Below are 13,703 nucleotides of genomic sequence, written 5' to 3'. Positions count from 1 at the left end.
CGTAGATATACACGTTAATTAAATCCTCTATATGGTATTTTTATATCAGTATCGTAAACATTGTAAACCGGAAATCTTTTATTACACACGTACATATACAGTCAATATTATTGTTACATATAGTGATACATACGTTGATCCACACATTAATTAAATCCTCTATATAGTTTCTCGAGTAGTTCTCTTCAATACCGTTATATCGATGAACTCTTTTTGAATAAAGTTCACATTTATAAAGCAAACACAATAAAATACGACAGGACAATTGTAATCAATAAATGACATTTTATTAGGATATTATAAGAAGCTAAGATATCGAGTTCTAATTGTGAATATCAAGCGCTCGTCGTTCGAGGAGATTACCAATATTTTCTTCCTGCTCCTCTACATGGCGCTACGCAGGACTCGCTTCTGAGCACGTCTATCTCGTTGGAGGCTTAATCTTTCTTTTCTTTCCCAGTAGAATTTTTACACAATTCTTTCTCCCTTTTATCATTAAATTACCTGTAATTCTTAACGATCTTTAATCTTTGTCGCTTCTTCCCTATATATATATTTTTGTTTACTTTTCTCCGTAGCGAATTTTGTCTTTCTGACGCAGGATTAGGTTCCTGGACTTAGGGAGTTGCTACACGCCAGCTCCACCATGGCGACGGCATTCACTAGGCAGCCTAGATAGCCACCTTTCAGCTCACGCTTCGGGACACTTTTTTCGCTGAGATTCTCCGCGATGAGGCATGAAAGCAGAGACCACCGCCTGCGGAGGCATGATTATTCTATTGTTCCTTTTAACGAGTAATCGTTTTACTCGAGTCCTCTTACTAAACCGTAAGTACAAAATACTATTATACTTAGATAGGTACTTGGTCTCAAGAACCAACTTATTTTGGTCTTTCGATTAAGTTCTTAATTAAATGCTCAATTAGATATTCATAAATATATCTTCATAATATTTCCCTCATCTATTTCTTTGACATTCTAGCAACCTCGTTAAGACGTCCGCCACTTCAACTTCTATCTACAAGTGGCAAAAACTGAAGCTGACCTTCTTCATGGAGAAACATGCCGGAAATGGCATCCGCACGTGTGAATAATTATACTCAGTGTCCAGGTAGTTCTTTCGATCATCCGATAGAAGTCGTTTCTGTTTTTCAGAGTTCGTTCACGCCTCCAGAATGTAAAAATATCCAAGGAAGTACCATTAGGAAGCAATGAAATTCAGAGCTTCTGTGGTTATTCCTTTTTCTGATTGTTTCTTTTCTTTGCCCAAAATGGATGATTTCTATATCAAATTGTTTATTCGTATTTTTTTTTTAATATTCCTTGAGATTTTCAATCAACTCGATTTCGAATTTCTTAGCACCCGATCTTCTGGTTGACGTCGTTAAGAAAGAGGAACGAGTGCACAGGAAGCATGGTCGGCGTGAGCATGATTAGATCCGGTCTGCCCGATGACCTTGCCAGTGATAATAGCGGTTCGTTAAGGTGGTTGCAGTCTTGGTTTGCTTCTGTTTCGATTTCCAGCGAACTCGTCAGCCGGCATGGCTTCCGAGATGCTCCCCCTGAAACAAGTCGAAGGGAAATAATTAATGGACTCTCTGTTCGATTGTACGTGGATGACAAGCTGACCGTAAAAAGAAATATACAAATACGATTAGAAAATATAATCCGAACCCCTTTCGGTTTGATCTGAAGGTTTCTTTTTCTACACGGAACCAAAGATTCTTATCTGGTTTATGGTGAGCTAAGGAACTCTTTGAAAACAGCATTTATAACTTTCGAAAAAGAGACAGGTATTTCTTGCGCGAACAATTGAATAATTAATTCGTTCTCTAAATATCCTTATTTGTTGTTCCTAAAATACATAATGATTGGAAGCTTCTTACGGGAAGCGCAATCAGCCGCTGATATCATTGAAGTCGAAACGCCATTAAAACCATATTACGATTCGCATGCGACATGCTCCATTCATGAAAACACAAAAGCAATAAACAAGTACAAATCAACGAAATAAATCCTCCGAGAACGAGACGTTACAGGAATTATACCATTGCGAGGATACAAAAGACTTGCTCATGAGCTACTTCCTTCAAGTAGTCGAGCGGTGTATTTTCCGGTCGTTAACTTCCATATAATGGGATATTAAAGAGTACGGACACAACGCTGCTATTTTTCAACTGTTCATTATCAAATTACGCAGCGGGAATCGTTGCAACGACAAAACTGTAACGACTCGTACCTGCGTATCTTCCATTTAGCTACGGTAAACGCTGACTTGTCTGCGTTTTTTTTCACTTCCTCGTTACGGAAACCAGGAAAAGTGATTCACAATACAGTTTCTAACTGTACTTCTCGCGATTCTTTCTTAGAAACAAGCAATTGCTTCTTTTCAATTTCCTAAACCTATAATAAAACAGTCCATTCCTTGAATAGAAATTAACTTTAAAACTTTAGGCGCATACATTGTACGTATCGTATGTATGTATTTTGATTTGAAAAGAAACGCGGCAAACGCCTTTGAAAAGACGTTAGGTTTTCAACACTTTAACTAACTTAATTCCACCGAGTCGTAAATCTGCTGCATCTCCAACATCTGAATATCCATCTTTTACAATGACTTGTTCTCCAACTTATTAAAATTACATCTCCCCCGTTGCACCGACCTTCTTTAAAGGTTCCCGCGGCAGGTTGAACCCGCATCACGTATCTTCCCTCTTCCTTCCACCCCTGTTCCCTTTCTCTTTCTATCGGACGGGAAGAGCGGGAACGCTTAAAACGCGCGAATCACGCGAGCGCCTCACGATTTGCGAAACATCACGTGAAAATCACCGATCCGATCTCCGTGCGCGCGGTGCACCGTGGGGGTAACGATTAAATCGACAGGATATACTTTATTGGCTATTCCGTTATTACAGGCTGTAGTTGGCGGGGAAATAGTCATTATGGATCGATGAACTCCATTGTAACAACGCACCTTCGAATTGCATCGGAAACACTTCTGTATTGCGTGCACCGTATAACCTATCATCGTCTGTTTAGGGTAAATCAGTGGATCGGAAGTTACGTTTCTATGTTTCTCGCCTGTCAGTATAACACTGTGCAAGAGATACAGCAAGATCCTAAAATCATTCGAGTACAAGTAGCGTAAAATGGTCGTTTAAATTTCAATAAATTAACTATTCATACGTTAATTGTACGCGGTCAGGATTAAGGGGTACGGCGATGGAGAAGATTTTGTTAGCTAGATGTTGAGTAAATAATCGAAGATGATAATTTTATAAATGTTTCGTATTTATGATGATGGAAAAGATTTAATTTGAGTTACGTTACGTTTGAATACGATAGACTTTTCCAAGAGTGGAGGATTTGTAGAGATAGTGGACGTAATAGTAGTATGATTTAATACTTGATGTGTCTTTTTTTTCTTTGACATATAGGTCACTGTGGGGAGTAATATTGATCTAGATATAACTATCTTTTCTGAGAAGTACGTATATGCTTATGGGAACTATGTTTGGTTAATCAATAGAGCCATTCTTTTGAGAAATTGAATCTAGAAGAACTCGACGATACTTTGCCTTGTTTCAATAGTACATCATTTTAAAGAAACGCCTGCGATTATAGTATATAATAGCACATAGGTATATGCAAAATTGCATTTTCAAATAATTAAATCAAAAATATAGGAATGTATCAATGGGAAGAATATTTGTTAAAGATCTTTCCGTTTTAATCAAATTCGTCCAACAACCCCATTCTCGCAAACATAAAATGAACGGTGCCTTTCTCAAAGAAACAAGAAGAAAATTGCTGTCGTTCTAAAGTTCTTCTCCATTGCTAAACTACCGTTCGTGTTTCTAGTTACACTCCAATTATTCGATTGTAAGAAGCAAGCAATCCCTCCATCCAAGGGCTAGATATAGTTTCTCGAGTAGTTCTCTTCAATACCGTTATATCGATGAACTGTTTTTGAATAAAGTTCACATTTATAAAGCAAACACAATAATATACGACAGGACAATTGTAATCGATAAATAACATTTTATTGGGATATTATAAGAAGCTAAGTTATCGAGTTCTAATTGTGAATATCAAGCGCTCGTCGTTCGAGGAGATTACCAATATTTTCTTCCTTAACATTATTAATTACGAAGTTTCGATACCGTTTATGACATTAAGATCTCTTGATAAAGCTGTATCGTTAAAATCTTACTGTTCCTAGGGAAAATATATAGTTAATATATATAGTTAAATATATATAGTTAAAACCGGAATATATATAGTTAAAACTTCCAGAGGAGCATCTCGCAGACAAATTATTGATTGTTAGTGTCGATTGACTGTAATCGATATTTGGTGCGTGAAGTTGTATGTTTCGCGAATCTGCGTTGATGCAGGGATTCTGTTGCAAATCATAAACTAAAGAGCCACTGGTCAAGCTGAAAGAGGTTCAATAAATCCAGTGTTAGTGTAATTTGACACTTTATGTGCACCGGGTGTATGCAAACAGAGTTTGATGTTCTGAACACCACGGTTGTAAGATTTTATTGAGACCCCAGTATTGTATCCGCACGGTGTGACCCTCTGTTGATAATTGCCCTCTCCACCAGCCGTTTAGTCTCATCTGTCTATCGTGTCTTACCGGCCAGGGGGTTTCCCTAACATCTGAGATATCAGATTTGCAACTCGGAGAGGACAGATAATTCGGAATATCCCAAAGAAGGGCAAGGTACTGGCCGAGCCCCAAATCACTTACGTAGAATTACTTACATAGAACAATCACTTACATAGAATTTTTTTTTTCTTTTCTTTTCTTTTCTTTTTTATTTTCTTGATGAAATTATAATTAATTCTCACGTCGAGAATTTTCAGTTACTTTACTTAGTATTATGCAATGTTAGCTGATTATTAATAATAAGTTAAGACTTATTATAGATAAATATAATTTACTCACATAGAATAAATTCATTTAATTAATTATGAGATTAATTCACTTACATAATTATGACATACAAGTAAATTTTATAACCACAAATTTTTAAATGTTATACTTTGAATCTGTTCTTACATTTAATTTTAATTTTAATTTAAAAAAAAACCTTACAGCCAGTACCTCTAAAATATTCGATAAAAATTCTGATGAAACATTAATTGAAACATCTAAACGCAACAGAGAATGGATATAATTATACAATTTTCCAATATTTCAACATTCATTCATGTACATCGATTTTTATTATCACATTTGTTTCATATCTGAAGAATATGTATTTGTTGGCATCAAAATATTCTCTGTTTCAATCCTTGGTCATTTTAGATCGAGACTTCAAAATCTTCTTGATTAAAATTCTTAAATTTTTTTAAATGAGAATCATTAATTAGAGGACAAAAAGTTGTTTCAATTATTTGAACATTCTGCTATTCATACAATAACATATTTCATTTTAAATTAAAACGAGAATAAATACTATTGTGTATAAATTTAATAGAACGACACACGTGATTTGTAGTCAACACTGTGACAGTTTGTGCAATTACTTTTTAATCGAGTGGAAACGAGAGCATTTTCAAATTTCTATTAACCAACAGTATTATCAATCAATTTTAACAATGATTGAAGGTTGCAAAATTAAATATAAAATGATTTATTAATAGCATACGTAGTGTTAAATTTGCAAACAAGCAGCGTATCTTTTAAGAATAATAAAGACACCAGAAAATAAAGATAATATTCTAATTACATTGCAAATTAATGAATAATTTAAGAAATGTATTTTTGTTATATTAATGTATCACAGATTCTAGGTAAAGTATTAATTTAATTTACTTATTACTTAGGAGATTGTATTTGAAATATAATTACAATTTGTAAGGTGTAATCAGCACACCTTTAAGCTAGTAGATATTTGGTAGCAGTTCTCAAGTCTTTGTGCAATATAGCACAATTGAGTTTAACCGAGTTTAATCCCTTTGACCAGCCAGCTTCCAATTTCATTTATGGCATAATCTCCTGACAATTTCATGCCCTTCAGAAGAAACACAATGTCCTATTATCGTTTTGTGATCGTTGAATATGATCACTCTAGCGTTTTAATCTCCTTTCTATGAATGATGCGGGTATACCGTTTTCTGTTGTTTTTAGATTCAAGTGACGAAAACTTATGAAATGATATTTTAAGTTTAAACTGATCAATTAATTTAATTAATTGATTTATTGTAGCAACAATGGTAAATTGTTTAAATAGAGAAAGAAATTTACAACGAAAAATGTATGAATGTAATATTTGAAATCTAAAATGATAGATTATTGTGCGAAAATAATAAAACTCGCAATGTCAGCACATGGTCTCATTAGAACGTGTTTAACGAGCGTAGCGTAGGCGTGAAAATGAAAACGTTGAGGCTCTCGTGGTGTAAAAAGGCTAAATTCCTCATAAAAATACAAGAAATGAGAGGGAACGTTCGCCCTTGAACACATAAAACAAAAAAAAAAAAAAATAGAAAAGGAAAAAAACCACAAATTTTAGTGAAGCTATTTTACTGAAACTTATTATATCATTTTAACAGCTATATATAAAACGTTGAATTATTTCCTCCTTCGCGCAGAGCAATTTTACTTCAAATTTCTAGCTTCAGAATGATAATAACGTATTTGTAATTATCAACAAGCTTTAAAAATATGGAATATTCAGCCAGATGAAATATAGGTAAAGTATTTAGAAGAAAAAAGATTGAAATGTTTTATGTAAAACGATTAAATTAAGTGGTTGAGTTTGAAAATTTGACTCGGTTTAATAATTCAATGGAAAAAATATTCGCCCTATGAAAAAAAATTCATGTTCCTGTCGATATATCGGCGAGGTGCTCCTCTACTTTCGACTGCTCTGCAATTCAAATGCAATACTTGAATATACATGGCGAAAGAAATGGAAATTGAGTAATTTAAGGGAACCAATTACTCTCGCGTCGACGTAACTTCAAAATGTTTCACGTGTCGGTGTTTGCGAAATGAAGTTCGTCGTTATCCGATTAACACGCTTGCAGATGCGTTCTTTTTGTTGCAAAGTAAATGGACAAATTGTGAACAAATAATGTTTACAATTACATAAAAATTAATGTCCTAAACTTTACCAAGAATTATTAAAAATCCCTGCGTATTGCTTACGTAATGTTGATATTGAGTAGTACCATACATAACCTCAACATTATGATACTTACAAACATCGCTAAACAAGTAGTGCGAACGATGTCGAGTAAGTATTCACTATGTAAAAAGTATTTATAGATAAAAAGTATGGGAAATATATAACCGAATGTATTTAACTTTTCCAACATTTTAGCATTTCGCTTGGCGTTGGTACAACTTGAAGTAAATGAAGTAAAACGCAAAAATGTAGAGCAGGCAGTTTCCTACATTTCTAGCGCAAAAGAGCACAATGCTGATATTATAGCTCTTCCTGAATGCTTTAATTCACCATATGGAATACGTAATAATTTGTTTTTTTTTTCAATAATTTACTATGTGTGTAACAACTATATAGAAAAAGTAAAAGTAGACAAATTACCTTACCGTTTATACTTCCATAAAGATTGTGAATTGATTCGAGAATATAGGATTTCCCCATTTTCATGATTATCGTGATTTTTGTATAAATATATTTTTTAAGATACTAATAATTGGGTACTTATAAATTAGTATTATCAATTATTTTGCATTTATAATTCCGCCTCTAGTATAAGTGTTAATTGAAAACTAACTTTATGTTTCAAAAAGTACTAGCAAAGTCGTTGAGTAACAAGCCACTGATGCTAACACAAATAGCATTGTCGTAATTAAATATTTCTAAATATTCATTTTTCATTTTGAACCTGTAGAAACAATTTATTATATATACTATTAGCTAAGAAATTGCATATTTAATTAAGTCGAAATATAAAACTTAGTTATTTTGATAATTTAGAAAATAAAAAACTGACAAACATTTCAATTTAATTTATGGTTGGAACAAAAGACAGTTATTTTTCATTAATTGAAATATTGCAATGCAGAGTACTTTCCTAAATACGGCGAGAGTATTCCTGATGGTGAAACGAGCGTTGCTTCATCGAACGCAGCTAAAGAAAACAACATCTATGTAGTTGGTGGTACGATGCCTGAAATAGAGGGCGATAAATTGTACAATACCTGTACTATTTGGGGTCCCGATGGAACTTTGATAGCAAGACACCGAAAGGTAAGTAATATATTCCTTTATGGCTTTGAATTTGAAAATATCGGGGTGAAGAAAGTGACTCTATCTAGGAATAATTTAGGAATATACATATGTACATACGTATACTATAACCAATTCTATAATTTACGGTTTATAAAATACGTTATGATACGGGAAACGCCCATTTTTGTTGTAATGTGTTTGTTGTTGTATAAATTTTTCACATACTTAAAATATTATTATACTTATTTTTTCTCCTTTTTAAACATTATTAAATGATAAGATTTTTTAATAAAAGAAAGTGATAAAAACGCTGTCAGTTATTAAATAAAAAATAATTAAAGTTTAGGAGTTGGTAACTTTGATATTAAATTACAAAAGTTGCAGCAATATAATTAGCGACCACATTTTTATGTTATTAGGTACATCTATTCGACATCGACATTCCTAATAAGATTACTTTTCGAGAGAGTGATTCACTCAGTCCTGGTAACTCCCTAACGACGTTCGATGTGAAGGGCTGCAAAATAGGTATTGGCATTTGCTATGATATTAGATTCGAGGAAATGGCACGCATTTATCGGAACAAAGGTACAGTAACTTAATCGATCAATACTTAACTAGCAAAAAATTAAATATCTTTCTTAAATATATTCTATATAAAATTAATATAATCTGTAACTCTGTATAAAAAGAAGCTTAATTTAAAAAACCAGTATATTTGCTGAAAATGAAACAAATAAAAGAATTAAAAGCACAATAAGAGGACTGTCCTCGCATATTCAGAAATGATGGAATGTGAACCGTGCAACTACGAAGTTAATTGGTATTCGGTGGCTTCATATTTCCTGCTTCTCTGGGTTAGGTTGCCAAATGCTGATATATCCAGCGGCATTCAATATGACCACTGGACCACTGCTCTGGTCATTACTTCAGCGTTTCAGAGCGAATGATAATCAATTATACGTTGCCTGCATATCACCGGCTCGTGTTCCTTAAGCAAGTTACGTCGCATGGGGACATACACAGTTGACCAATCCCTGGGGAAAGATTCTTTACGATTTGGAAACTCAAGAGAATATGGCAGTCACCGATATCGGTAATTTACAGCTTAAAATTAAAAGCGAGAGATCCATGTTGTAATTAATTTTTAGTCTCGTTAATTTATCGATTTAGCCATCCTCCTCTGTATTTGTTGAATTTATTAGTAAGCATTACTTATTACTTCGTATGTTTCTTTTTTCTAACAGATCTAAAAGTTGTTGAGGAAGTAAGGGCTCGGATACCTACATTTTCTCAGAGACGTACAGATTTGTACGACACTGTCTGTAAGAAGGAGTAACTCTACACTAAAACAGAAAATGTTTTTTTATAATATTTCTACTACAATATCCTTTTTTTGTGAATTATTACTAATTTCTTATCATTTGTACTAAATGAATGACTCAATTAAGAAAACCAAAACGTTATAAATAATAATCTGTATATCTTGTGTATCAACATGTAATTGGATATTATAATAATATAGGAATGCTATAATAATGTAGGATAATAATATAGGAGAATAATAATATAGAAAAAAATACATGCTTTTAAACACCTTTAATATCGATCACATAAATTGGTATAATTCACAATGATTACGCATACATAAAAGACCCCATACCATAAAATACCATAAAATTTTACTTGATAGTAAAATTTACGATCAAAAGGCAATTACGTATCGTTTAACAACATTTAATTTATAACACCTTTTAAACATTTAGACAGATTAACACATAACACTTCTTATATATAAACATCAATTCGAAGTTATCAGCTTGGAGAAATTGGTCGATTAATACCTGTAGATTGTCTGTCTCGATGAAAGAATTAAAGAGAGCAAAAACATGATAATGCCGCTAATATAATATTCCTTCTTTCTTGTATCTGTCTGCCTCTCAGGTCGTTTTACTAATTACAATAAGTAATTTCGACTTCTTTGCGCTCTCTTTTAACGCATTCGAGACCGAAAGAAATTCATATCAGTCAGTAGGCAAGGGTATAATATACATATTTTATATATAACTTATGTAGTAATGTATATATCATGTTAATTTCATATTTTTTTCAATATAGAATTATTATATATATATATATATATATATATATATAACTGTATATAATACATTATAGAATAACATAGTATATAATTTTATATTTTAAAAATATGAGGCATACTATTTAAGATTGTCATCGATTTAAAATCAAAGTATGAAAAGGATACCCTGGAGAGAGTAAAACACAGAATCATTCCAACTAAACATTCAGATCGTACCGACACCTAGGTATCGTTTTACAATTAAATCTCGGTCTCGAATGGATTAAAATGAAATACATACTTGCAGCTTCAACATCTTCAATATCGAGGAGATTCAAACTTTACAAATAAAAGCGGCCTGTTCCCCTTTCCACGACAGACTCTCATACCATATCCGCTCTTATCCAGGCTTTTACTTGAAACCAGCAATGCGTTCATTTACAATTTAAATTTACCCGGACCATCCACTGAATCGTCAGCCCTTTATAAATATATAATGAACCCAGAACATGTGCCTGTGCCCCTGGTATCGATGTTCGGCTTGTGATGTTCGTACCGGAACCTTCGCACAATTTCAATTTGTCACGCGTGAACATCGATTCTTCCAAGGGTCACAGCTTTATGCGGCTAAATCCTTTAGAACGATTAAAATGATACTAATGATATGGTATTTTTTACAAAGATTTAACATATCCATAAAATAGGAAGTTTCGTGCTCTCCTATTTTATATTAATTATAAATTAATAAGTTTTATATGTGTTATTTATAGATCTAATAAATTTTGTATTGGTTTACAGCAGGTGCTCCGGGTATAAACAGACGACAAACGAACAAATAGAAATTCAAACTATTGTCGTTGTTTAACTCGCATGGGACTATAAGCTCGAATTGGACTTAAACGTTACGATCGTCGAGAATAATTACTATATGTACCCTGTACGACGGGCAGAGAATCTTAAGTTATTAACGGCAATTCCTTTGTGTATAATTCAGGTTTATTAACAACCTGTAATGGATAATCATCGATGAACTCTTTTTGAATAAAGTTCACATTTATAAAGCAAACACTATAAAATACGACAGGACAATTGTAATCGATAAATGACATTTTATTAGGATATTATAAGAAGCTAAGATATCGAGGTACATTAAAATTGAGTCCGCTGCAACCCTCATGACATTTAAAATCCTACGCGTATATTGAGTAAAGTTGTTATATTAAATATAATCATATTAAATACAAGCTCGTCCGCTGGATTCCCAAATTATTTGGTTAAATACTTTGAATACGAGAATACCGAGTGTTAACAGTAGTAAATCCTCTATATGGTATGTTTACTTTGCTATCTTGAATAGGTAAATAACATTTCACTTTAACGCATTTAACCAATATTAACATTTAACATTTAACCAATATTATACGCATATGCACATAATGTTACTGTTACATATAATGATATATACGTAGATATACACGTTAATTAAATCCTCTATATGGTATTTTTATATCAGTATCGTAAACATTGTAAACCGGAAATCTTTTATTACACACGTACATATACAGTCAATATTATTGTTACATATAGTGATACATACGTTGATCCACACATTAATTAAATCCTCTATATAGTTTCTCGAGTAGTTCTCTTCAATACCGTTATATCGATGAACTCTTTTTGAATAAAGTTCACATTTATAAAGCAAACACAATAAAATACGACAGGACAATTGTAATCAATAAATGACATTTTATTAGGATATTATAAGAAGCTAAGATATCGAGTTCTAATTGTGAATATCAAGCGCTCGTCGTTCGAGGAGATTACCAATATTTTCTTCCTGCTCCTCTACATGGCGCTACGCAGGACTCGCTTCTGAGCACGTCTATCTCGTTGGAGGCTTAATCTTTCTTTTCTTTCCCAGTAGAATTTTTACACAATTCTTTCTCCCTTTTATCATTAAATTACCTGTAATTCTTAACGATCTTTAATCTTTGTCGCTTCTTCCCTATATATATATTTTTGTTTACTTTTCTCCGTAGCGAATTTTGTCTTTCTGACGCAGGATTAGGTTCCTGGACTTAGGGAGTTGCTACACGCCAGCTCCACCATGGCGACGGCATTCACTAGGCAGCCTAGATAGCCACCTTTCAGCTCACGCTTCGGGACACTTTTTTCGCTGAGATTCTCCGCGATGAGGCATGAAAGCAGAGACCACCGCCTGCGGAGGCATGATTATTCTATTGTTCCTTTTAACGAGTAATCGTTTTACTCGAGTCCTCTTACTAAACCGTAAGTACAAAATACTATTATACTTAGATAGGTACTTGGTCTCAAGAACCAACTTATTTTGGTCTTTCGATTAAGTTCTTAATTAAATGCTCAATTAGATATTCATAAATATATCTTCATAATATTTCCCTCATCTATTTCTTTGACATTCTAGCAACCTCGTTAAGACGTCCGCCACTTCAACTTCTATCTACAAGTGGCAAAAACTGAAGCTGACCTTCTTCATGGAGAAACATGCCGGAAATGGCATCCGCACGTGTGAATAATTATACTCAGTGTCCAGGTAGTTCTTTCGATCATCCGATAGAAGTCGTTTCTGTTTTTCAGAGTTCGTTCACGCCTCCAGAATGTAAAAATATCCAAGGAAGTACCATTAGGAAGCAATGAAATTCAGAGCTTCTGTGGTTATTCCTTTTTCTGATTGTTTCTTTTCTTTGCCCAAAATGGATGATTTCTATATCAAATTGTTTATTCGTATTTTTTTTTTAATATTCCTTGAGATTTTCAATCAACTCGATTTCGAATTTCTTAGCACCCGATCTTCTGGTTGACGTTGTTAAGAAAGAGGAACGAGTGCACAGGAAGCATGGTCGGCGTGAGCATGATTAGATCCGGTCTGCCCGATGACCTTGCCAGTGATAATAGCGGTTCGTTAAGGTGGTTGCAGTCTTGGTTTGCTTCTGTTTCGATTTCCAGCGAACTCGTCAGCCGGCATGGCTTCCGAGATGCTCCCCCTGAAACAAGTCGAAGGGAAATAATTAATGGACTCTCTGTTCGATTGTACGTGGATGACAAGCTGACCGTAAAAAGAAATATACAAATACGATTAGAAAATATAATCCGAACCCCTTTCGGTTTGATCTGAAGGTTTCTTTTTCTACACGGAACCAAAGATTCTTATCTGGTTTATGGTGAGCTAAGGAACTCTTTGAAAACAGCATTTATAACTTTCGAAAAAGAGACAGGTATTTCTTGCGCGAACAATTGAATAATTAATTCGTTCTCTAAATATCCTTATTTGTTGTTCCTAAAATACATAATGATTGGAAGCTTCTTACGGGAAGCGCAATCAGCCGCTGATATCATTGAAGTCGAAACGCCATTAAAACCATATT

General features: G+C 33.6%; 1 protein-coding gene and 2 long non-coding RNA genes across 3 annotated transcripts; all 3 read left to right on the top strand.

The window, feature by feature from the left end:
- The first annotated feature begins 514 nt into the window (after nt 1–514).
- Nucleotides 515–1,694, top strand: LOC143304952 (uncharacterized). The gene is made up of 3 exons (XR_013061617.1): nt 515–828; nt 983–1,111; nt 1,361–1,694. It is a non-coding gene; the product is annotated as an uncharacterized LOC143304952 (long non-coding RNA).
- Nucleotides 1,695–7,601: 5,907 nt separating this feature from the next.
- On the top strand, nt 7,602–11,565 carry LOC143304945 (omega-amidase NIT2-A-like). The gene is made up of 4 exons (XM_076627495.1): nt 7,602–8,234; nt 8,636–8,804; nt 9,079–9,312; nt 11,095–11,565. The coding sequence occupies exons 1-3, from the start codon at nt 8,151–8,153 to the stop codon at nt 9,210–9,212; spliced, it is 387 nt and encodes a 128-aa protein (XP_076483610.1). The 5' UTR covers nt 7,602–8,150; the 3' UTR covers nt 9,213–9,312; nt 11,095–11,565.
- A 669-nt stretch (nt 11,566–12,234) lies between these two features.
- LOC143304954 (uncharacterized) lies at nt 12,235–13,454 on the top strand. The gene is made up of 3 exons (XR_013061619.1): nt 12,235–12,588; nt 12,743–12,871; nt 13,121–13,454. It is a non-coding gene; the product is annotated as an uncharacterized LOC143304954 (long non-coding RNA).
- Nucleotides 13,455–13,703: the final 249 nt, after the last annotated feature.

The sequence above is a fragment of the Bombus vancouverensis genome, unplaced genomic scaffold, assembly GCF_051014615.1.
Source record: "Bombus vancouverensis nearcticus unplaced genomic scaffold, iyBomVanc1_principal scaffold0066, whole genome shotgun sequence".
In the NCBI taxonomy this organism is placed as follows: domain Eukaryota; kingdom Metazoa; phylum Arthropoda; class Insecta; order Hymenoptera; family Apidae; genus Bombus; species Bombus vancouverensis.
This window is presented reverse-complemented; position numbering and strand designations above follow the sequence as displayed.

Excerpts from the sequence above, each read along its gene's own strand:
- LOC143304945 (XM_076627495.1), top strand. The coding sequence starts at position 8,151 with ATGCCTGAAATAGAGGGCGATAAATTGTACAATACCTGTACTATTTGG. Across the intron at positions 8,235-8,635 it reads TGATAGCAAGACACCGAAAG|GTACATCTATTCGACATCGA; the intron begins GTAAGTAATATA and ends TTATGTTATTAG. Across the intron at positions 8,805-9,078 it reads ACGCATTTATCGGAACAAAG|GTTGCCAAATGCTGATATAT; the intron begins GTACAGTAACTT and ends TCTCTGGGTTAG.